The sequence below is a fragment of the Paramisgurnus dabryanus genome, chromosome 10 (assembly GCF_030506205.2).
Source record: "Paramisgurnus dabryanus chromosome 10, PD_genome_1.1, whole genome shotgun sequence".
NCBI classification, from domain to species: domain Eukaryota; kingdom Metazoa; phylum Chordata; class Actinopteri; order Cypriniformes; family Cobitidae; genus Paramisgurnus; species Paramisgurnus dabryanus.
Genome location: NC_133346.1, coordinates 6762821 through 6788278, shown reverse-complemented (window position 1 = coordinate 6788278; position 25458 = coordinate 6762821). Strand labels below are relative to the sequence as shown.

At 35.0% G+C, this 25458-nt stretch overlaps 3 protein-coding genes across 3 annotated transcripts; all 3 read left to right on the top strand.

Moving 5' to 3' along the window:
• Positions 1-1579: 1579 nt before the first annotated feature.
• LOC135743280 (collagenase 3) lies at positions 1580-4790 on the top strand. Its single transcript, XM_065260915.1, has 10 exons — positions 1580-1709; positions 1813-2051; positions 2296-2444; positions 3028-3153; positions 3249-3410; positions 3500-3626; positions 3724-3857; positions 3938-4097; positions 4184-4287; positions 4381-4790. Exons 1-10 carry the CDS (start codon positions 1608-1610, stop codon positions 4479-4481), a joined length of 1404 nt encoding a protein of 467 aa, XP_065116987.1. The 5' UTR covers positions 1580-1607; the 3' UTR covers positions 4482-4790.
• A 3241-nt stretch (positions 4791-8031) lies between these two features.
• Positions 8032-11956, top strand: LOC135743274 (collagenase 3-like). Its single transcript, XM_065260900.2, has 10 exons — positions 8032-8183; positions 8288-8529; positions 8614-8762; positions 8844-8972; positions 10529-10690; positions 10768-10897; positions 10984-11111; positions 11201-11360; positions 11460-11563; positions 11665-11956. Exons 1-10 carry the CDS (start codon positions 8067-8069, stop codon positions 11775-11777), a joined length of 1434 nt encoding a protein of 477 aa, XP_065116972.1. The 5' UTR covers positions 8032-8066; the 3' UTR covers positions 11778-11956.
• Positions 11957-16146: 4190 nt separating this feature from the next.
• Positions 16147-25174, top strand: LOC135743266 (stromelysin-1-like). Its single transcript, XM_065260887.2, has 18 exons — positions 16147-16503; positions 18499-18647; positions 18737-18862; positions 18946-19107; positions 19249-19393; positions 19583-19707; positions 19785-19944; positions 20043-20144; positions 22279-22321; positions 22402-22646; positions 22953-23101; positions 23177-23302; positions 23381-23542; positions 23657-23876; positions 24159-24286; positions 24369-24528; positions 24636-24733; positions 24837-25174. Exons 1-18 carry the CDS (start codon positions 16238-16240, stop codon positions 24938-24940), a joined length of 2670 nt encoding a protein of 889 aa, XP_065116959.2. The 5' UTR covers positions 16147-16237; the 3' UTR covers positions 24941-25174.
• Positions 25175-25458: the final 284 nt, after the last annotated feature.

The following is a 25458-nucleotide window of genomic DNA, read 5'->3' as shown; positions in this document are numbered from 1 at the left end:
ATATTGCTGTAACCATCTGTTTAATGTGGAAATTTGTCTCGGTATTGCTGAAACGACCCTCAATGAGTGATGATGAAAGCGGGCATTTGTGCATGGGAACTTACTCCAACTTCCTGAAATCTGTATTTAATTACTGTAGTGTGCATGTTTTTCTTTTCTTGCATCAAATTGGGAATGAGTTAATACCTCTCTAAATGACCACAAATGCGCTGTGAAACGTTGACAACCAAGTTTAAATTCTTTTGTGAATCCCATTAATTGTTTTGTGCAAACAGTTGCTTCCAAAACTGATGCTGAAACATAAACAAAGCCTTTAAAACTGAAAACTGGTAACAATGATTCTTAATATTAGGGACTAAAGACATATTTATGTACTGAAAGAGAAATACATTCTAGCTTCAAGCCAATGCAACACAGGCGGGTGATGAAATGGCACACTGTCAGAAAAATATTGTCAAAATATCTACCCCATTAACAAAATTATCTCTAGAAAGATGCATAGATACATTCAATTTGGCATTTCACATTGGACTGATGAAAGACCTTTAAACCGGTCCATTCTGGTACCTTTTACATATGACTAACACAGATCTGTCATAACCCATCTGCTCATGCAATACGTCTTATTGCCACACTACAGATGTCTGCAAGTGGTGAATTCAATGGGCATTCCCTAATGATGTTTTAGCAAACTCATCTGTATGTTATTATCGTGTAGACAAATGGCTGAATGACAAAAATATTAAATTCTAGGAACAATATCCATCTTAGTTTAATAAAGTAACACTAGAGTAGTAACTATGTTGGCAAATATCTTCATACTGAATAACATGCAATAGAAATGGGGAAGTCTCCTTATAAAATGAGAAATCAGGGTGTTGGGCTCATGGCTCCACACCAAGCACAGACTTATAAAACATACAGAAATGTGTTAAAAACATATATATGGTATATTTGTTGTTATTGATGGTCAATAGAAAGAATTCAGGACATTGCAGTTAAGATAGTTATTTCAGAAAGTAGGTCAATGTTTGTTTGTGTTATAAATAAAATGGATTACACAGCATTTCTAAAGTTATAAATAAAAGTGATTACACAGTTTTTTCAGAAACTAGGTCTAGGTTTGTTTTTGTTATTAATAAAAGTAATTACACAGCATTTTTATGTTACAAACAAAAGTGACTATGCAGCATTTCATTTTATAAATAAACTTTTTCACAATCTTCATGTTTTTTTTCATAAATAAAAGCTATTACACATTATCTTATATTGTAAATAAAGTTTTATCACATATTTTTTTTTCTGTTATACATGAAAATAAATAAAAATTACATTTATATTTATACTAGAGAACCCTTGGGTAAGTTAAGAGTCTGGGTCAAGTGTTAATAAATTTAATTCATTTGATTTATTATTTTCATAGGTAAAATCACACCAACTGTGTTCATATGTTAACTTATTTGGTCATACAGTGTCATTTCCATGATTTTGTGTTGCTAGGTGTGAATGTGATTCATTCTTGTCTTGCACAATCGCTGGATCTGTTGTGTATTTAAGACAGGAGCACAACACGACCAGCATCAGTTTCTTGAATCAGAAACAACAGGATGATCTGCTACAAGCTCTGCATTCTCATCTCTTTGGTGGTCTTTGGCTACTCAAGCCCAATACCGCCACCTATTGATCAAGAAGATGTGACCATGGCTGAGGTAATACCCATACTTTGAAATTACTATCATATCATCTAGTTCTTCTAATGGCATACTTGGATGCAAGTGCATTGTATTCAGTTTGAAAACTATATTTTTACAGAGTTTTCTGAACAAGTTGTACCCCCTGCCGAAGGGGCCCTTGGATGGTGTTCAACGCTCCAGTTCAATGAGTCTGAGGCTGAAGGAGATGCAAACATTTTTTGGACTTAAGGTAACAGGAAAGCTGAATGAAGAGACACTGGAGGTGATGAAGAAGCCACGCTGTGGTGTTCCAGATGTTGCGGCATATTCCGTTTTTGAAGGGGACTACAAATGGAAAAAAAACGACCTGACCTACAGGTAAGAAACACCTGATTTAAATTAAAAATTATCAAGTCGGTTTTTGCTGGATCACCAGTAATCCTGACTTGGTTAAGCTGTTCTACCAGCATAATATTTTTGGTGATGATGGTTAAAAGGAGGCTTAATGGTGAATCAGCATCCCAGCATGCAACACACAACATACTGTGTACTGTTGGCCAGTTATTTTGGTCTTTTAAGCAAGGAACATTTGTTAACATTTACGTTGGTGTCTTTATTTTAGAATTGAGAACTACACACCCGACATGACGAAAGCTGATGTGGATGCTGCAATTCAAAAAGCCCTGCAGGTGTGGTCAGATGTTACTCCTCTCAGATTCACTCGTATCTTCAGTGGAACCGCTGATATCATGATCTCCTTTTCAGTTGGAGGTCAGTTTCTTAATCTTAACATCCTATCATTAAAATAATAACAATTTCATATGTCTTACAGTCTAAAAAAATGTTGGGTTGTTTAAAATCATGGTTGGGTAAATTATGGACAAACCCAACCAAACTCCATGTGCATAGAAAATAATAATATAATTAATTTGGAGTGATAATTATAATTTTTTATTTTATCTTCATGTAAACTTACTATACACTTATTTAATGTTGATCTTAAAATACACGATATAAGTACTGTATGCATAACACATCAATGATTTTTATTAACATCATGATTTAAAGTGAAAATTTAAAACCTGGCATTAAAAAAAAGGTTTTTATAATGTCTATTTCATTTGAGTTTTTTACCATTTTCAGTACAAATTATACAATTCAAATAGTACAGAAAATCAGTCGATTATTATGAGGTCAAAAATCTGCATGCATAATATTTAAGAAAGTTTTAAATGATTTAGATAAAACACAGTGGCACATATCAAATGTATTTCGCAATAGTTACTGTCATAGTTACATCTAGAGAAATATTTTATAGCATGATAATTAAAACCAAATCACTGCTTGTTTCCAGACCATGGTGACGGTTACCCATTTGATGGACCAAATAATTTACTAGCTCATGCGTTCCCTCCATTTGCTGGTATTGGTGGTGATGCCCATTTTGATGATGATGAGGACTTCACCAAATCCTATAAAGGTGAGTAGTTTTATTGATAAACCTTTAACTGTACCAATACACCAATTTCTCAAAAATAAAAAATAAAAACATGTTTTGCTTCTTATATTTCTCAGGGTACAATTTGTTCCTGGTGGCTGCCCATGAGTTTGGACACTCATTGGGTCTCCAACATTCCCAGGATCCAGGTGCGCTGATGTATCCTACCTATGTTTACAGAGAGGTCGACACCTTCGCTCTTCCTCAAGATGATGTCAACGGTATCCAGTATCTTTATGGTACGTATAAAATGTATAAGTTAATGGTGATCCAAAATAAAATTTAAAACTTTTTTCTTACACTCATGCCGATTGTTTTTGTCGAACAGGTCCTAACCCTGATAAAACTGATGAAACCCAACCCACAGCACCCAGCACTCCAGACATATGTAGTCCTAAACTGGTCCTTGATGCTGTCACCATGTTCAGAGGAGAGATAATGTTTTTCAAGGGCAGGTAAACAGAGACAGAAATGATTTGCAATATCCAATGCCTGACTTTATGAGCTTAGACAAGTCGTTTCTGAACTGCTGGTGTCGGGCTTTTGTTACAGCTTCTTCTGGCGCAGTTACCCATTGAGTAACACAGTTGAGCATCATCTCATCAAAGCCTTCTGGCCTGAGATTCCAGATAACATTGATGCTGCATTCGAGAGCCCATCGGATGACAAAGTTTACCTTTTTAAAGGTATAAACCTTAAAACCATAACATGAATCATTGGGAAATGTAAGACATATCATTTAGACATGTTGTCATGTGTCATGCAGGTGAAAAGGTTTGGGCTCTCTATGGCTATGATTTGGCACAAGGATATCCCAAGGATCTCAGCATCTTCGGTTTGCCAAAGAAGGTGAAGAAAGTTGACGCTGTTCTCTATGATGAGCAAACCTACAAAATCCTGTTTTTCGCTGACAATAAGATTTATAGGTAAGTAAATCACTTTAACAGAGGAGGTCAGTCTAATAATCATTTTAAAGAATCTTTAGGTAATAGGAGAAATTATTTTTTTTTAGTTACGATGAGATGACACGGAGAATGGATAAAGGCTATCCTAAAAAGGTGCAAGATGTCTTCCCAGGAATGACAGGGAAGGTGACGGCGGCCTTCCAGTACAAAGGTATATTTTTAAAAACTAAAAATCACAAAGCTGTGATTAAATAATGACTTATCCAACCCTATATTTACATTATGTATTTTATTGTTATTTCAGGTTTCACGTATCTCTTTAGTGGACCCAAAATGTTTGAGTTTGAATCCTATGACAAGAAGCTGTACCGTGTCCTGAACAACAGCTATTTTCTGCCCTGTTAGTCTGTTGAGTTTTTTAAAGCACAGCAATGCTCTGTCGGCCTGAATTAAATCCAGAACCTACCAGTATTTTCAAGTCAATTATTAAGTTTTTTTAACTTAACTTATTTTTTATTTTATTTAAAAAAAAATGATTGAAAGATTGTAATGTATTGGTAGTTATTAGAAAGTTGTTTGTGGGTAAGCTATAGTAGCCTTTAAAAGTTGTTTACAGAAAAACAAAACTGTGTGTGTGTGTGTGTGTGTGTGTGTGTGTGTGTGTGTTTATTTAAAAGCTTTATTAATTAATCAAAATAAACTGCTTCATCTGAATATTATGTGACTTATTTATTTATTATTTAAAATCTGAACTAAATTAATTTGAATGTTCTTAGGTGTGATATCCAACATGATCACACGGAAAGTCATGTTATAGTCATGCAAAATTTCATAAATTTATTTGTGTCCATGGCACGAAATTCAGCTTTTTCGTGCCTTGAGCACGAATGTCTTTTTCGTGTCACCCGCACAAATTTCTATAAATTGTTTTTCGTGTCCGTGGCACGACTTTGATTTTCGTGTCATTTTATGTATTGTTTTTATTTTTAAATCATTGTCACTTGGGGTTGGGGTTAGATTTGGGTTTTGGGTTAGGATGTACTTTTATGTATTGGTTTCTACATGTTTTTCTTCCGCTATTGTTGTTGGAGTTAGAGTTGGGGTTTGGGTTAGGATGTCTAAAAATGTAACAGAAAGTTATTCTAAACCCAACACCAAGCGACAGAAATTTGTGCGAGTGACACAAAAAAGACATTCGTGCTCAAGGCACGAAAAAAAAGAATTTTGTGCCATGGACACGAATAAATTAATCAAATTTTGCGTGACTATAACACAACTTTCCGTGAGATCAGTCTGGTGGTAAACTACAGCGTGGTAAGCATGACTTATTTTTAACAAATTTATTTATTGATAGTCTCATATAAAAAAATACTACTGATAATTTAATTGAACTGAAAAGGGGACATATTACGAAAATTTGACTTTTTCTATGTTTAAATGCTATAATTGGGTCCCCTGGGCTTTTATCAACCTAGAAATTTTGAAAAACAACAACCCAAATTAATAGGTCATTAAATTTGTCTCACCTTGTGATGTCAGAAGGGGATAATACTGCCACTTAATCTGCACTATGCAACCATGCCGGTGCCATTTAGTACAGAGATCAACTCATTTGCATGTTAAAGGACACACCAAAACAGCAAATTTTTGCTCAAACATACAAAGTGGCAATTTTAAAATGCTATTATAAATTATCTGTGGGGTATTTTGATTTAAAACTTCACATACTGTATGTACTCTATATTACATCTTAAAAAAATTGTAAAAATGTCCCCTTTAAAATAGTTACAAATGTCTCCAAAAATCCATTTATGTATCGGAAACTTATCTACTCATAAGAATGCTGACCACAAGTTAGAGACAAAACATATTAAATGCCTAAAAAGGGCAAAACTGTAGCATGTCAGAGATTACATCATGAATGATGAGTCTTCAGGGATATGTCATGTTGATTTACTGACAATTATTAAAAAATAATAGCTGTTGTAAGCTTCTGTAGGAGTACAAAATACCTTACAAACTGTACAACTGTATCTTTTCTGTCACTGTGGTGGTTCATTTTTGTACCTTTATGGACATACAACACATTGAAAAGTTATTGAAATGTAACATTTTGGAAAGGATATTAAACCCTATTAATAATAGAATAAAAATGGGTAGTTTTGTATTTTTTTCTGACAGTATACTGGGTTTTATTTGTAATGCAAGTTCGATCAGTGAAATAGTAGTTTACCGCAAAAATATCCTGGATGTACTGCAAGAGTAAAACTTGCATAAATACTGTGTCTAAATTTCTACACTTTGTACTGCAATACTGATGGGTGTAGAAATGCTGTTCCCGAATCAAAGCAACAGTGCTGCAATACTATAAACCGCAGTCCTCCAGTAGATAAACACAAAAACAAACTGCAAAATGCTATACAGTCTATGATTTAAACAATGCTGTATATGTAAACTGCACCTTGCAGTGTAAAATTGTATACTATAGTAAATTATTCATCAACACATTAAAAAAGCAAGAAATATAAATGTGCCATAACAAAAATGCATTAACGTCAGCTGGTCAAGATGCTGAAATGAGTAGGTAACATTTACTGTAGGTTGTATTTGGTAATATTAGTAAATGCATTAGGTAACATGAACTAGCAATGAGCAATATATTTTGTAAGCATTTATAAATCGTTGTTATTGTCAATACAATCGTCCGTGTTATAGATTGTGCATTAAGTTATGTTAACAATTACGTTAACTTTTGATTTTAAAAATGTAAATGCTGGAATTAACATAAACTAAGATTTAAAAAATGCTGTAGAAGTATTTTTCATTGTTAGTTCATGTTAGCTAATGCATTAACTAATGTTAACAAATACAACCTTATTGTAAAGTGTAACCAGTGAGTTAATAATATAAATAAATAAATAAATAAATACATAAATTAGTTTTTAACAAGACAACTTTTTGTGAAATTACCATTCAGCTTTCGTTTATCCAGTTGCATTAATAAAATGAGTAAAATAATTATTATTTATTCAAATGAATTAAAACATTAATAGAAATTTATGAAAAATTAGAGATTAATTATTTTTGGTTACCAAACATTATAAAATTAAAATCCAAATTTAACATTGTAATTTAACAATGTTATAAATAAACATCCACTTTTCTCTGGAGGTTAATTCGATGAGAAGAATAAACCTGAACTTTGAAATTAAATCGACCACCCAGACAGATAAAACAAAATTAAATAGTTTGTATCTTTAACGTGTGACCATTTATAAATCAAGCTTAATGGCAGTTCTAACTTTTGCAATCCCATTGTATAGTTTAAACAATAGTTATTGGGTTGTAAGTTATTAAGCAACTCTATTTGAATTATTTGAAAGTCATTCTTGGGAAACCAATTTCCTTTTTAGGATATTTTCTAAAAGGATACTGTCAACATAATAGTTAACAATGTGGGCTTAGTGATGTCGGAGCAGTGAATCATAAACCATAGTGATGAAGAATCAGACGAAACTTCCTCTTCTTTTGTTGTCTGATGTGACATATTGCATCTTTAAGCTGAGTCTAAAACGGGAACAATAGTTGCATTATGTGGGTGGAATCAGATTTAATAATATTAAGCTTTACTTCTGTATTTGTGGTTTGTTGCCATATAGCTTTAAATAACCCAAAAAAAAGCTCTTGCTTGTGTATCCCATACAGTATATATATACTTAACATCAGCAGTTATATATATATATTTAAATTTTTTTAGAAACACTGAATTTGAATATAAACGTATGAGGAAGAGGAAAAATTTATATCAGAAAGGAAGAGGTTGTGTCCGGGAAGAATCTTGAATTATTGACATGTCAGGTTAAAGATTACTCATAGAAACTTGTGCCTGGTGATTTCAAATGTTGCTCAATACGTCACAGCCTTAAGTGTATATAAACATCCATCTGCAATCGTGTCAAGCAGAAGAGCTATTAAGAAGCATCTCACAACATGAGGTTTTCTTATCAGCTGTGTTTTCTTACATGTTTGGTCCTTGCGGTTCATGCAGGACCGATATCACAACCCGCTGCCACACAACCTGCTGCCACAGATGATGATGTTGTGGAGGTACAGTATGCTTAGTCTCTTTTAACTTTTTTATAATATTTGTTATGTATTTTACTTAATAACAATCAATAAATCCTCTAATAATTTCTGCTTTAATTGTTTAGAAGTACCTGAAGAGGTTCTACAATCTAACGGAAGAAACTCCTGGTGTATTTCGCCATGGATTTAGTCAAATGAAGGAAAAGGTGAAAGAGATGCAGGCGTTTTTTGGCCTTAAGGTGACTGGAAAGGTGGACCAGGAGACGCTAAAGGTGATGACGAAACCTCGCTGTGGAGTTCCAGACGTTGCTGCATACTCCACATTTGGAGAGGGTGCCAAATGGAAAACCAACAAGCTTACATACAAGTGAGTTTAGTCCTAAGTCTCTTTGTATCACTAATGGGAATAAAACACAGAGCAGATAAAAAACTAAATTCTTCTTTTTCTCAGGATTGTAAATTACACCCCTGATATGTCGGTAGCTGAGGTGGATAAAAGCATCGAGAGAGCACTGCAGGTCTGGGCCAAAGTCACTCCTCTGAAATTTACACGTATCAACAACGGTGTAGCTGACATCATGATCTCCTTTGGATCAGATAGTGAGTCTATCTATCTATCTGTCTGTCTGTCTGTCTGTCTGCCTGTTAATCACTAACAGTAAAAGCCAATTTTTTCTCTAGATCATGGTGATTTTTACCCATTTGATGGATCGGGAGGGACTCTTGCTCATGCTTTTGCTCCTGGTGCTGGAATTGGCGGAGACGCACATTTCGATGAAGCCGAAACGTTCACTTTCAGTTCATCAAGGGGTAATTTTTGCTAAAGATATCCAGCCTATGAGTAGACCGCAAACTCAGGTTATGCACGCAAAAAATTATTTTCAAGAAAAAAATCTTAGTATTTTTGTCTTGTTTTCTGTAAAAATGTCTAATTTTTTAAATTAAGATGCTTTTTCTTGATGAATAAAACGACCCAAGAAAATAAGTCTAGTTTTTAGACCAAAAATATCAAATTTAAGTGATTATGTGAATAAAACAAGCAAAAAAAAAAAAAAAAAAAAAAATCTGCCAGTGGGGTACAGTAAGCAAAAAAAATCTTGAAAAATTTTCTTAAACACAAAATTCAAGAAAAATTTGCTTACCCTATTGGCAGATTTTTTTTGCTTGTTTTATTCACAAAATCACTTATATTTGATATTTTTGGTATAAAAACTACTTATTTTCTTGGGTCGGTTTGCTCATCAAGAAAAAACATCTTAATTTAAGAATTTTTAGATATTTTTACTGAAAACAAAGTCAGACACTTTACTAAGACATTTTTTTCTTGACAATTTTTTTTGCAGTGTGACCATAAATAACAGACTGATTTCATGTCTATTTAAGGTTTTTATAAAGTTTTTCATGTCCGAAATTCAGCTTTTTTGTGTCCCTTGAACACGAATGTCTTTTTCGTGTCACTGGCACACAATTTCTTTAAATTGTTTTTCGTGTCCGTGGCACAAGTTTCTTTTTCGCATCATTTTATGTATTGTTTTCTCATTGTGTTTTCCTATTTACTTACCATTGTCGCTTGGGGTTGGGGTTAGAATCACTTTCTGTTACATTTTTAGACATCCTAACCCAAACCCCAACTCTAACTGCAAAGCGACAATGATTTAAAAATGGGGGGGGGGGGGGTGAGAAAATAATACATACACTGCAAAAAATGATTTTCAAAAATAAAATTTAACAATTCTTACATTAAGATGCTTTTTCTGCATGAGCAAAACGACCCAAGAAAATAAGTCTACTTTTTAAACCAAAAATATCAAATTTAAGTGATTTTGTGCATAAAACAAGCAAAAAAAAAATCTGCCAATGGGATAAGCAAATTTTTCTTGAATTTTTCTTGAATTTAGTGTTTAAGAATTTAGTGTTCAAGATTTTTTTGCTTACCCCATTGGCAGATTTTTTTGCTTGTTTTATGCACAAAATCACTAAAATTTTATATTTTTGGTCTAAAAACTAGACTTCTTTTCTTGGGTCGTTTTGCTCATCAAGAAAAGGCATCTTAATCTAATAATTTTTTGATATTTTTACTGAAAACAAGACAAAAATACTAAGTTTTTTTTCTTCTTGAAAATCATTTTTTTGCAGTGTATAATGAAACGAAAAAGAAAGTCGTGCCACGGTCACGAAAACACTATTCATAAAAATTCGTGCAAGTGACACGAAAAAGAGGTTTGTGTTCAGGGCACGAAATAAAGCTAAATTTCATGCAATGGACACAAATAAATAAATCACATTTTTCGTGACTATAACACGACTTTCCATGAGATCGTGTTGATAAATAACTATCTTTTCAAACTTTTCTGATGTTCCTGCAGGGTTTGTCCTCTTCCTGGTGGCCGCCCATGAGTTTGGTCACTCCCTGGGTCTTTCTCATTCAAATGTTGGCGGCGCTCTCATGTACCCCACGTACAGCTTTAGGGATATAAATAGCTTCTCTCTTTCATCCGATGACATCAAAGGAATTCAGTCTATTTATGGTAAGCATACGATGAGTATAAAGAACCTTTAAGGTTTTAATTCCTTAAGAAATTAATATTATGAAATATTACTTCAGGTCCAAACACTGATGGAACCCGCATTATTCCTGATCCCCAACCGCCGACGGCTCCTGACGCCTGTGATCCTAAATTGATCCTGGATGCAGTTACAACTATGCGTGGAGAAACATTGTACTTCAAGGACCGGTAACTATTCACGAATGTATGGAGACTAACTTATTAAAATATTGATTATGGAGTGTTTTATGACCTTTCATGATCTCTTTGTGCAGTTACGTGTGGCGTAGTTCCCAATACAGAGGTGTGGAGCAACATCTCATCAAAAGCTTCCTGCCAAACATCCTAAATAACATAGATGCAGCTTATGAGAGTCCAAATAATAAAGTCTTTATTTTCAAAGGTATTTATTTAAAGAATCATTTCATCTGCAACCCATAATCTTTGTATCTATGCCTGGATAAAGAAAAATGTGCCTGTATTTGATTGCAGGTCAATATTTCTGGGCACTTTCTGGCTTTAACGTTGAGAAGGGATATCCCAAATCCCTCACCGCACTGGGTCTGCCACGATCTGTGAGAAAAATCACTGCTGCTGTCTATGACCAAGAGTCTCAAAGAGCATTGCTCTTCGCTGACAACTATTACTATAGGTGAGTCGAGTGCAAGAAGTTACTATATTATAGCTTTTAAAGGATGTTATTGAGTTCTCTTTTTGCTCTGAAAAATTCAAATCATCTTTATTTTTATAGTTTTGATGAGAGAACGGGCAAGATGGACTCATGGTATCCCAAAAGAGTGGATGCTGGATTTCCAGGGATGATTGGAGTTGTCACAGCAGCCCATTATGACAGAGGTATGTGCATCATATTATAATAATCTCATATAAAGATATATCAAAACATCAAAACCTTAAAGATTTCATTAAATGGACTATTTCTTTCTTTCTTTTATCAGGTTACATATATCTTTACAGCGGGACAAATGTGTTTGAGTTCTACAGAAGGCGGCTGTACCAGGTGCTTCAAAGCACGTCCTTGCTGCCCTGTAGGGCTAATTCTCCAAAATGAATGAAATGTGAAAGATGTCAAACTAAACTATTTTAAAAACTGTAGCATAAATGTATACATTTCTTTGCATCTACTGTATTTAACTTGCCATTGAACTGCCTACTGTAAATGTTACATGTAACATTATAAAATGCAATTGTGTTGCTTTTTAAATAAACTTGATTTTTTTAATAACTTAAGACATGAGAATTTTTTCATTTTGGGATCAAACATATATTTTGATGTGAAAATATTAACATTAATAAAAGTATTAATATTACTGTTAAATGTTTTTTGTCTGAAAATGAATGAAGACTGCAGACGACATGTCTTGGCAGCACCTTAGCTTTGTATAACCAAAAGCAAAGCTTTTGTTATGTTTGTTGTGACATACAGACCACTTAACATACTGTATAGGGAGTGTTGCATTCCTTTCCTAAACTGCCTCAGGGAATGCTTGTATTCTCCCCTTCCTTTATGCCAGGATTTAAACAAATAGCTATTGCGTAGGCATTTGCATATACTGTAGGTTATGTAAGACTTGTACTAACTGCTGGGGTTAAAATAAGGTGACAATTAAATTAAATATCAGAATGAGGCAATTCAGATGACGACTAGAAAAAAGTTGGTGCCAGTTTTATTTACTGAAATCAGTTTTATTTTACCCTATGATTTAGGTAAATTCAAAGTTGTATATAGTGCATTTCACATTTTTTTAGCAGCTTCTCAAAAAAACAAAGATGAGATGTAAGACTGTTGTAAAATGTATAGGATATATGCAGTGGCGTAGCAAATCAGTCCCGGCCCCATATGCAAAAAAAAAATTATGGGCCCCCTTAAGCCAAAGCCCCCCCAACCTTGCCTGTTGGCACTGTTAACTGTGGCGCGCAGGTCTGTTAACAACATATACTTTTAATAAGGTAGTCAAATATTTTTACTTTACTTTTTTACTTTAAATGGTAGATTTAAATACAGAAAAACAAAATGTTTTGGGTAGTTTTTGACTCATGACTAACTTCTCCGCCTTCTCTTTTCTCTTAAAGGCCCCACTTTTATGTTCATATTTGTCCATCCTTAATGTTCATGTAGATAGCCGCTACAGTAACCTCTCACACTGTGTTTTCTTTTTTTTGGCGCGGCGATGCGTCATGTAAAAAAATGATGGCGCAGTAGTACAAAAAAAAAATAATAAACGCAAACAAGAAATGACAAAGAAATTACACATTATGGAGAAATAAGAAATCACTACACATGATATGCGTACAAAAATATATTTATTGCGGCCACAAAAAAAAATTAAATTGAAAAAAAAATGTTTTATTAAAAGCTGGGGCGGGCCCAGGGCCGGGCCCCCTATTGGCCCGGGCCCATTTGCACGTGCATACCCTGCATGCCCAGACGCTATGCTACTGGATATATGGTATTATAACAAAATGAAGCATGGACTATATTAGTACACAAATTAGTAAAACAACCAGACAACTATATTGATAGTGGTATAAAAAAGTGACAGTGTGTTAACATTTGTGACCCTGGACCACAAAACCAGTCATAAGTAGCACGGGTATTTGTAGCAATAGTGAAAAATATATTTTATGGGTAATAAAAATAATGGCAAAAATAATTAGGGTATTAATTAAAGATCATGCATGAAGATATTTAGAAATTTTCCCATGAATACATAACAAAACAAAACTGTATTTATCATTAGTGATGTGTTGCTAAGGACTTCATTTGGACAACTTTAAAGGCGATTTTCTCTATATTTAGATTTTTTTCACCCTCAGATTCCAGATTATCAAATTATTGTATCTTGGCCAAATATTGTCCTATAATCCTAACAAACCATACATTAGTAGAATATTTTTTTATTCAGCTTGCACCAAATGTGCAAAATAGTAAGTGCATTTCTCAAGACAATTTGTACAAACTTTTTACATCAGTGAACATGTCTGTGCCAACCGTATGACTAGTCATTGTGTCTTTGTTCAAATTATTTAGCCATGTTGTCAACAAGAGTATAACACCAAATGTATCTGTATTTTCTGATGTGAACTAAATATAGGTTTAATATCAATTATTATAAATGAACTAGGTTGCTTTTAACCAGTCCTGCTGAAAGATTTTATTACTTTATTATTGCAGTTACATCTGGCATGGTTCCCAAAGCTAAGTGAAACAACAACACATCAAAAACATCTGGCCCATCATCCCAGATAACATAGATGCAGCTTATGAGAGTCCCGTTCAAAATAAAGTCATTCTTTTCAAAGATATCTATTCCAAGAATCTGTGAATACTAACCATTCCACTCTTTACAACCCACAATCTTTGTATCTATGCCTAGGGAAATGTCTTAGTGTGGCCTGGATTTGCTTGCAGGTAAACTTGCCTGGGATTTTCCGGCTACAAAGTTAAGAGGGGCTATCCAAAATCTCTCTAGAAAAATATTACTGTAGGTGGTTGCATCGTAAATAAGAAATAATGCATTGCTCGGAGGTTGCTTTTTTAAAGCTTTTAGGATGTTATTGAGTTTTTCTCAAAAAGTCCATCAGAATTGTAAGACTCCCTTCCTTTTTATAGCATTGAGGAAAGAAAGAGCAGGATGAACACCATCGATGAGTGGATTATGGATCACTGGAGTTGTTACAGCAGCCCATCATTTTAGAGGTATATGTAGCCTATACTTATAATTTCTGATCTGCAATAACCTAAAGAAAGGTAAAATTTATAAAGTTTAGTGATTCTTTACATGAACTGATTCTTTTATTTATTTTATGAGGTTAATACATATCTGTACAGTGGGGCAAAAATGTATAAGTTTAGAAATGGAAGATGGCTTCAAAACAGTTTATTCCTTCCCTGACAAGCTAGTTTTCCAACAAAATGAATGAAATGTAAAGTCTTAAAACTAAAGTATTTTTAAAGAGCTTACAAGCATTTTAAAGTATGTATGTGTGTTAAAAACTCATTAAAAGCTATGAATGATTTTTGCATCTTTTTAAGCCTATATTGAACTGCTTATATAAATGTTGTAGCATTATAAATTAAAAATGTTTGTATTTTCAAATAATAATAATTTTCATTTTGGTATGAAAAAATTGGTATTAAAATATTGTTAATAATTTACAATAATTTTCTATTTGTTATCATTAGTTTACTTTTAATGTCACTTACTGCCAGTGTGAAATGTGTTTTTCTGGGCTTCTTGGAAATGCATGAGTGCATGTCTTGACAACACCTTAGGTTTGTTAAAAGCATAAAGCAAAGTCTTTGTTATCTGTGCTGACTCCCTCAGGGTCAGGGATCATGTGTATTTTCACCCTAATTTATAAGGATTAAGACATGATGTCTATTGCATTGGTACATGTGCTTTGCAGAAATTTTTTTAGATTATGTAACTGTTACAGTAACTTTGCTGCTGTGAGGTGAGCTGTCAATCAAATTCATGTAAGAATGAGATGATTTTATTTTCTAATTTTTTATGATGAAGATTAGCAGATCAAATATAAAAACATGGTGATGTCCGATTTGGCGCAGGGATGTGTTTTGTTTATTACGGGGAAAAAATAGCCAAAAGGACCCGAAACGTTAAATAAATTTGTCAGGAAAGTAAAAATACAGTTCAAAAGTACTTGTATTTTTGTCATTAGGTTTGTCATTTTAGTTATGTGTTTGTATTTAACATTTGTGCTGTTGCCGCCTAGTTTTGGTTTGGTTTAGGATGTCATTTTATGTAACATAAAGTCGTTCTAACCCCAAACCCAAGCGACAATGGTAAGAAAATAGGAGAAACAATCGTAACCAATACATGAAACTGACACGGAAAAGAAAGTCGGAGATCCGACAATGACACGGATAAATGAGCAAAATATTTCGTGAATATACCACGGAAATTTGTGAGATCAGGCTGTTCTGTGTTGTGTAACTATTTTTATGTTTATATTCGTCTACAGTATGTGTTGCCTGTGTGTGTGCACTGTAGGAGAACATAATTGGCCTTTCCACATTTTCCCAAAAGCTTTCCAAGTTGCATTTGCGTTATTTCCTAGTTTCACTAATAAAGCTTATGGGTGAAAGAAATCCAACTCTCTGAAATCCTTCACTAAGCTGCATTCAGATTGACGTAACTGGCAACAAAACTTCTGTCTGACATGTTGTTGAGGCACGTGCTGAACCCCCTCCAGCTCTGAATTTAGCCCCTACTGTATCTCCCCCACCTGAATGGTCACTGATTGGAAATGATAAGCACCCAACCAGACACATAAAAGACAGAAGATGAAGGTGTGATTCAAATTGCTTTCTTTCCCTGCAAGTATGAAGCAGCAAACAGTTCTCTTTCTAACACTTTTGCTGTGTTTGGTTCTTTGTGATGCTGCTCCTACGTTGACACCATCAGATGACCGTCAAGTAGCTGAGGTGTCCTACATACAGTATCTTAAAATTTGTATAATGTTTTGTGAGCCATAAGCATGTAGTAAATGCTACTTCTCTTTCTTCAGGAATACTTGGCACAATACTATGGGGACCAGGCCAAGACTGAGTCGCGTGGCAGAAATATGTTCCACACAGATTTTGAGAAAAATCTGAAAGCCATGCAGGAGTTTTTCGGACTGGAGGTCACAGGCAAGCTGGACACAAACACTCTGGAGGTGATGAAACAACCACGCTGCGGTGTCACTGATTTGGCAAGATACGGACACTTCGATGGGAAGCCCAAGTGGAAGCAAAGTGTTGTAACATACAGGTATGTACAGTATAGCTCCTTTAAGATCACGTTCTTGATGTTAAAATGTTTTTTTTACATTGGATTGGGTCCAAGTATGGGACGGTTTCCCAGCAGGGTTTAAATTAATCCAGGCCTTATTTTAGGACATCTAAGTAGTTAAACTGATGTCCATCCTGAGACTAAACAATGGTATTGATATATGTTAAAATATGTCATGCATTTAGTCTGGGACTAAGATAAGCCCTGTCCAAAAAACTGCCCCTATGTGTTTATCCAAATAGTGGAAGATATATTAAAACCAATGTACTATTTAACATGCAAAACTTACATATTTTAACTCTAATGCTATAACAAATATATTCAACATGATTTCATGGAAATTCGTGTTTTAGTCGGAAAATTTGATTACTTTATCAGTGTCCATGTCACTAAATTCAGCTTTTTTCGTGACGGGAGCACTGATGTCTTTTCCGTGTTAAAGGTATAGCGGAAGATTTTCCCGAATTATTTAAAAGAACCGCCCCTCGATATTTTTAAAAAAATGCTCCCTAGAGGGAACGCCTGTTAAACGCGTGCACGAGACAGAGAGACAGCATGCAGGAGCTCAGTTCTTCTCTTCGCTCTGTTTACAAGTTTCTGTCGGCATGTTTACCGTGTCTGTGCGGTTCGTGACTTGTGCCAGGGCTAGCATCGCAAATCATAGCTTACATCAACTTTTACTAGCAGTGATTTTAAACGGATTTCTCCAAATAGCATGACAAAATGTACCTTTCCAGTAGAAACTTCGCGTGGGAAGCCCAACCTTTTAGCTCACGCCAGCGTGTGAAATAGTCTCACATAAACATTCTGGTCTTGTTTCTTTATTTATAGTCCTTTCTCTTCTTGTCATACAATTCGTAGACACTTTTTCTCTTGCGACCCTCAGACATTTTGAAAAAAAACACAGTGAGAACGCAACCTTCAATGAATGGTTGAAACCGTAGCACAACACACATACACGTGAAAGTGCGCATGTGCAGAAAGCGAACGTAGAGGCGAGCACGTACGACGGTTATACGTCAACATATAATCAGAATGATTGACATCTGGGATGACCAATAACAGTGGTGATCCACCCGGAAAACGAAAATCTTTCGCTATACCTATAAGGGCTCGTTATAGTTGTGCGTAGGTCCTACGGCGTAGCCGCGATGGCGTAGGTTCCGCGTCGGTTTTCATTTATACTTTTGCACCGTTGTCCGCGTCGACGTGCAAACATGCGCGCAGAACGCTTGTAGGCAGTATCCACGCGTGTAATCACAGTAGCAGCGCGGCCATCAAAGAAGAAGAAGCTGGGCAAGTTAACCCACAAACGAAGAAGAAACAGCAACCTGTTGTGTATGATTTGAGAAGACCAGCATTGATGGAAGTAAATAAACAGCGACTTTTGACTCCTCAACTTGGTCCATCTTTGTTTACATCGTCGCAAACGGAAATACCTATGACGCAGTTTTTTACCTGACGGGAGGGGTTCTGGTGGACCAATCACAGCGTTTGCGGTCCGCGTAGAACTGACGCGGTATTGAAAATTTTGCGAGGTGCACGTCAGGCTACGCAGAGCTTTTCACAGGCCGTAGCTACGGCGTAGAACCTACGCACGACAATAAATCGGGCTTTACTCCCCCGTTTTTCTCGTGTAATTTTATGTATTATTTTCTCATAGTTTTTTCCTATTTTCAAATCATTGTCGCTTGGGGTTGGGGTTAGAGTTGGGGTTTGGGATGTCTAAGTGATTCTAACCTCAATCGAAAATGGTAAGAAAATAGGAAAAAACAATTAGAAAACAATACATAAAATGAAACGAGAAATCCGTGGAAGTGAATGGAAAAGACATCAGTGCTCCCTGCACGGAAAAAAATCAGAATTCTGTGACATGGACACGGATAGTGATCAAATTTTTAAAAACATATTTTTGTGAGAGACTGGTTTATTTAGTCGGTGGATTAAAAAAATAATTTTTCTCTTTTTTTCTAGAATAACAGAATACACATCACAGTTGAGCAGGAGTGAAGTAGACGTCACTATCGCTAAAGCCTTCAAGCTGTACAGTGATGTCATTCCTCTTGATTTTAAACAGATCGACAGCGGCACAGCCGATATCATGATTCTCTTCAAAGCTGGATGTGGGTTTGATGCATCAGTAAATTAATATAAAAACACTTGTGTGACATGAACATTAACTGATTTAAACTAACTGTGCATTTTCTTCTAGTTCATGGAGATTTCTACCCATTTGATGGACCGAGCAAGGTTCTGGCTCATGCCAACTCTCCTGGTCCTGGACAAGGAGGAGATACACATTTTGATGAGGATGAAAAATGGGCACTAAATGCACAAGGTGAATGCACACGACACAGAGGGGCTTTCAGCTTTCCTTGTATAATGATTGTTTTTATGCTTATATAATGAGATTTGTTTTAGGTATCAATCTGCTTTTGGTGGCTGCCCATGAATTTGGTCACGCGCTGGGACTAGATCACTCTAAAGACCGATCGGCTCTCATGTATCCAAATTACCAATATATCGACACGAATGGTTATAGTCTTCCTTGGGATGACCGAATCGGGATCCAGGCCCTGTATGGTACAGTAAATGCCTTTTTATGAAATGCAGTTGAGCTTTTAGTATTTTATATCATGTTTTATATTTATATTTTAGGTGAAATATACAGTATCACCATATTTTGTGACAGATAACATTTTTTCTCTTTTGTATATGTTTAAGGGGTTCGATCATCATATAAACCTGCCCCAAAGCCTGAACCAAAACCAGATCCTGGACCAAGCAACCCACCAGAAGCATGCAAGCGTGACTTAGTTTTTGATGCAGCAACCAGAATTCGAGGAGAATTGTATTTCTTTAAAAATGGGTATGCATTTTACTTTTAAAATGTCTGTATTTACATTTGATCAGTATGTGGATCAAACCAATGACATTTGCACTAACAATGCATTGTGTGTGTGAATAAAGGTGAAATATAGAAATTACACATAAATATATAATTTCTGTAATTATAAAGTGTAAATTATTCATCCAAATCAACTTTATATTTTACTAGATACTACTGGAAGAAAGTATACAGTGCACTTTCACTGGATAAAATAAACTCTTTGTGGCCGTCTATCGATTCTGTTGATGCTGCTTATGAATTCAAGAACCGAGACATCACCTTCCTCTTCAAAGGTGAAGTCATAGTTCATTAAAATATCTATGCTGTATGTATTACAAAACTTCAGTTAATGTGGTTGTGTGGTTAACAGATCAGCAGTACTGGGTCGTCAGAGGCAGCACAACTTTGCCTGGTTATCCTAAACCCATTTCCAACTTTGGGTTTTCCTCTTCTGTGAAAAAGATTAATGCAGCCGTGCATGTGGAGTCCACCGGCAAAACTCTATTTTTTGTTAAAAGCAAATACTGGAGGTAAGTTTTATCACATTGTCTGAAGTTTTCATTCTGTTGTATAATCATAATCATTGTTGTTCAAATAAAATCAGTACTAACTTAAACACTTTAATTAGCTTCAATGAAAGGACAGGTAAAATGGACCAAGACTTTCCTAAAAACATTCGGCATAACATCCCTGGAATTGGATCACATGTAGATGCTGCTTTTGAAAATGATGGTGAGCTTAACATTACACAAAACCTTTACCATACAGCGGGGGAAAAAAGTATTTGACACATCGGCATTTTTATCAGTAAGGGGATTTCTAATTAGAACATTTAAGTATACAAGTTGAGTCATAATAAATAAAGTGAAATGACACAGGGAATAAGTATTGAAAACATGAAGAGAACAAGGTGCAAAATAGCATAGATGAAAAGAGGATGGACATTTCAGCAAGGCAATGATCCCAAACACAAGGCCAAGGAAACAATAAAGTGGTCAGTCAATCACCTGACCTAAATCCCATAGAAAATCTATGGCGAGAACTGAAGCGCAAAATTCATAAAAGAGGCCCAAGGAACCTTCAAGATTTAAAGACCATTTGTGTGGAAGAATGGGCCAGAGTCACTCCTGAGCAATGCAGACGACTGGTCTCTTCATACAAGAGGTGTCTAGAAGCTGTAATCACCAACAAAAGCTTTTCACCAAATTATTAAATAAAGTGTGTTCCATGCTTATTCCCTGTGTCATTTTACTTTATTTATTATGACTCAACTTGTATACTTAAATGTTCTAATTTCTTTGTATGAATTCCACATTTGGCTTGGCTATATCTGGTGGAAATTTTGTGTGAATAGCCCACTTAGTAATCCCCTTACTGATAAAAATGCTGATGTGTCAAATCCCCCGCTGTATATGTAAAATATTAAATATGATTGCTTTTAATACATTTTATACTCTTTTTTTTAGGTTACCTATATTTCTCAGACGGTGCACGGCAAACTGAATATGATTTCAGTTCGAAACAAGTGAAACGTGTTCTATTGAATTATAGATGGTTGAATTGCTACTAAACATGTACTGTAACTAAAAGTGTATACATTTTACCTTCATGATCCAGTGTTCAAGCATTCCAAATAAATGTTCTGTTTATATGGACAACCCTATCAAATTTTTGCTTTATTTGAATTAAAGCAATCTTATTCAACCCTTTCTGCCCTCAGCTTATTTTCATTTTAAGTTTTAAATGGTTGGCAATGTTTTCATCTTGATGTGATTTTGGCTGATTAACATGTTTCATATTATGTACATATTAAACAAAAATTGTCTCTAAGGCAATTTTCGAGAGCTAAAGTCATTCGTGACTATTTGTGTTTGTTAAGATACGAACTGAAAATATAAGAAATATGTACATAAAACATAAATGTAAAAATACATTTTCAGAAAAGTCAGTATTTAGTGTCTTGGCACTAAAAATAAATCTTTTCAGGAGAATAAAGTCATTAGATTATAATTAAAAATTATGATTTCATCTCAGCAATAATAAAAGCAAGAAAAATATGAGGCACCAGAGCTGTTGCAACGGGTCTGAATACTTATGCCAATGTGATATTTCTATGTTTTTGCATTAAAAGTGCAAAACATACAACACATGACTAAACACAACACAAAACAAAAAACACAAAACAGAAAACAAGAAAAAGACAGCAATTATGATAATTATAATTTTATAAAGCAATGATAATAAGCAAAAATTATAAACAAATAATAATAGGTATTTAAGTAATAAAAGTATGTATAATAATAATAATAATAACAACAAAGCTAATAGTAATGCTAATAGCAATGCTATATAGGATGATAGTATAGTAATAATAGTAATTACTAAAGCACAATAGTAATGTCCATAGTAATGTCATTTTTATATTTTTAATAAATTTACAGACATTTCTAAAATTCTGTTTTCACTCTGTCATTATGAGTTACAGAGTGTAGATTAATATCACACAATGTAGACAAACCAATGACTTTACAGGCAATGCTTTTGTGAATAGAAATAATTGCATCTCATGACATTCTCCAAAGGAATATATCATCTATAGGATCACAAACATCTGTCAGACATGTTAAGACACAGACTGAACCACCTCAAGCTATGAATTAAGCCTTCATCGTCGTCTCGCCCACCTGAAAGGTCACAGATTGAACATGATAAGCACTTTCCCAGCCCTGCTGAAAAACATATAAAAGAAAGAAGAAGAGTGGCTTCACGTTGCTTTCTTTCCCTGCAGAGGAAGAGCACTGAAGTATGGATCGCCTGACAGTTCTCTCCCTGACACTTGCTGTGTGTTTGACTCTTTGTGATGCTGCTCCCACGGCCGCATCGCCAGATGACCAGCACATCGCAGAGGTCAATATTTGTGTCATCTTATAACTTTTTTATAATGTTCTGCAATCAGTGATCCAAAATCAATGCTTCTCTTTTCTCAGGAATATTTAGCACAGTTCTACAAGAACCAAGAGGCTGTTCAACCCCGTGGCAGAAATATGTTCCTTCCCAATTTTGAGAAAGATCTGAAAGCCATGCAGGAGTTTTTTGGACTGGAGGTCACAGGCAAGCTGGACACAAACACTGTGGAGGTGATGAAAAAACCACGCTGTGGTGTCACTGATTTGGCGAGATACGGACACTTCGATGGGAACCCCAGGTGGAGGCAAAGTGTTGTGACATACAGGTATGTATAGCTCCTTTAAGACCTTGTTTTTGATGTCGCAATGCTTTCTTCCAACTGGAATTAATATGCAAAGATGGCTAAAAGTTGTGCATTTAAAAGTGCATATATCAAAATTTTGCTTTGTTCATGTAAAATTGTTGATGTGGGACTATCAGTTTGTTAGAACAACGGAAGACATTTGTATTGGAAACACTTATTTTTGCATTTGATACTGGAATGAATTTGATCCAGTGCAGCTTTTACAATCAATGCTTATTGAGAGTCATAAGTGGATTTAAATACTGAATAATTTTTTGTTTCTCTTAGAATAACTGAATACACGCCACAGTTAAGCAGGAGCGAAGTAGACGCCACTATCGCTAAAGCCTTCAAGCTGTATAGTGATGTCATTCCTCTCGATTTCAAACAGATCCAAAGTGGCACAGCCGATATCATGATTCTCTTCAAAGCAAGATGTGGGTTTGATCAGTAAATTTGTGTCATACAAAACACTCATGTGACTTTTTACCTTATAATATGTTTGCTTTTAGATCATGGAGATTTCTACCCATTTGATGGACCCGGTCAGGTTCTGGCTCACGCCAACTCTCCTGGTCCTGAACAAGGAGGAGATACACACTTCGATGAGGATGAGAAATGGACATTAAGTCAACAAGGTGAGTACACAAATAACATAAAGAGTTTTCCTTCTCGGACAGTATGGTGAATTTTTATATTCAATAAATTTGCTTTAGGTGTGAACCTGCTTTTGGTGGCTGCCCATGAATTTGGTCACGCGCTAGGATTAGATCACTCTAAAGACCGATCGGCTCTCATGTTTCCAAATTACCAATATGTCAACACAAATGGCTATAAACTTCCCCTGGATGACAGACTCGGAGTCCAGGCTCTGTATGGTAAATGCCTTTTTGTGATATTATTGAGCTTTTATATTATAGCATATTATATCACAATTTTGGCACTACATAAATTAATACAACAGTATTTTTCCTCTTTGTACTATGTACAAGGCGTTCGAGGATCTACAGATAAACCTGCCCCAAAGCCTGAACCAAAGCCTGAGCCAAAGCCTGATCCAAAGCCAAAGCCTGAGCCAAAGCCTAAGCCTAAGCCAAAGCCTGAGCCAAAACCAGATCCTGGCCTGAGCAACGCACCTGAGCCATGCAAGCGTGACTTAGTTTTTGATGCAGCAACCAGCATTTGGGGAGATCTGTACTTCTTTAAAAATGGGTATACTTCTGTACTTCTTTTTAAATTGGATAGATGTATAGAATGTTAATGCATCATAAAACAATTTTGATAAAAGTGTTTTGAAGTGTCAAGTGCATAGCAAGGTGTTTATTTAAGATTGCATAAATTAAACCCTGCTAATGCAATGCTTTAACAGCTGAGCTACAGGAACACAAATGAATAAAAGTGAAATGTGAAAATTATACACATGAATATTTAATTTATTTTATTTATCAATTACCTTTATTAACTTTAAATTTACCTCGTCTTTCTCTATCTCAGATACTACTGGAAGAAAGGATATTACAGTGGACTTTCACAGCAAAAAATAAGCTCTTTGTGGCCGTCTATCGATTCTGTTGATGCTGCTTATACGGCGAAGGACAAAAAAACTGCCTTCCTCTTTAAAGGTACTGTAAAAGTCACACTTCATTAAAGCTGTGTGTATAACAAGACTTCAGTGAATGTGGTTGTGTGATCATCTGTATGCAGGTCAGCAGTACTGGGGTGTCAGAGACGGCAAAATCTTACCTGGATATCCCAAACCCATTTCCAACATTGGGTTTATCCCATCTGTGAAAAAGATTGATGCGGCCGTATATGTGGCATCCACTGATGAAACTCTATTTTTTGTCGAAAGCAAATATTGGAGGTAAGAGAAAACCAAAGAGAATATAATGGTTGTCTGTAAAAATTGCTGTGTTTATTTAAAAAACAATTGCATCAGAACTAACACTACAGTATTCAAACACTGCATAGCTACAATGAAAAGACGGGTAAACTGGACTTTCCTAAAAGCATTCAGCATAATTTCCCTGGAATTGGGTCACATGTGGATGCTGCTTTTGAAAATGCTGGTGAGCTTAACATTACACACACACAAAAAAACGTACCATTTCCATATATATTCATTGATTTATGCGACCCTTTTTTATAAATTGTTTTTATTTTTTTATTTAGGTTACCTGTATTTCTCAAACCGTGAACGGCAAATTGAGTATGACTTCAGCGCAAAACGAGTGAATCGTGTTCTGTTGAATTACGGATGGTTGAACTGCTACTAAACATACAGTAAATAACGGAAAATGTATACATTTTATCTTTAGATTAAGCTAGGACTATAGGCCTTAGTGACATTTAAGTAGGTTTTACAAACGTACCTTAAAAAACATTATTGGTGTGCATCTTGAGACAAAACATGTATGGCATTGGTACTTATATGTAAGTGAAAGATAAGTTAAGTTTTCTCATAAGGCAGATCAAGCATGCATTTAGTCTGGGGCTTAAAGCCCTGTCCAGGAAATGTTTAAGCACTCCTTAAAGTTTCTGTTCATTATGGAAAAATCTATGAAATTTTGTACTTCTTAAGAAATAAATAAAACACTTTCTGATCTATTAAACATGTATACTTGTTACTGACTGAATGATGAATACTTCTAGTGCTTTATATTAAAACAAGTGGCGCTGTCCCGTGAACAGGACACCTAAGTTTACTTCAGTATTTTTCATATAAATTTTATCTATATCACAACAAACTGTATATTGTTGGAAAGGTCTAAGCCTCTAGAATTCATATTTCACA

Excerpts from the sequence above, each read along its gene's own strand:
- LOC135743280 (XM_065260915.1), top strand. The coding sequence starts at position 1,608 with ATGATCTGCTACAAGCTCTGCATTCTCATCTCTTTGGTGGTCTTTGGC. Across the intron at positions 1,710-1,812 it reads AAGATGTGACCATGGCTGAG|AGTTTTCTGAACAAGTTGTA; the intron begins GTAATACCCATA and ends ATATTTTTACAG. Across the intron at positions 3,858-3,937 it reads CAAAGTTTACCTTTTTAAAG|GTGAAAAGGTTTGGGCTCTC; the intron begins GTATAAACCTTA and ends TGTGTCATGCAG.
- LOC135743274 (XM_065260900.2), top strand. The coding sequence starts at position 8,067 with ATGAGGTTTTCTTATCAGCTGTGTTTTCTTACATGTTTGGTCCTTGCG. Across the intron at positions 8,530-8,613 it reads ACCAACAAGCTTACATACAA|GATTGTAAATTACACCCCTG; the intron begins GTGAGTTTAGTC and ends TCTTTTTCTCAG. Across the intron at positions 10,898-10,983 it reads ACATTGTACTTCAAGGACCG|TTACGTGTGGCGTAGTTCCC; the intron begins GTAACTATTCAC and ends CTCTTTGTGCAG.
- LOC135743266 (XM_065260887.2), top strand. The coding sequence starts at position 16,238 with ATGCTACTTCTCTTTCTTCAGGAATACTTGGCACAATACTATGGGGAC. Across the intron at positions 18,863-18,945 it reads ATGGGCACTAAATGCACAAG|GTATCAATCTGCTTTTGGTG; the intron begins GTGAATGCACAC and ends GATTTGTTTTAG. Across the intron at positions 24,287-24,368 it reads AACTGCCTTCCTCTTTAAAG|GTCAGCAGTACTGGGGTGTC; the intron begins GTACTGTAAAAG and ends ATCTGTATGCAG.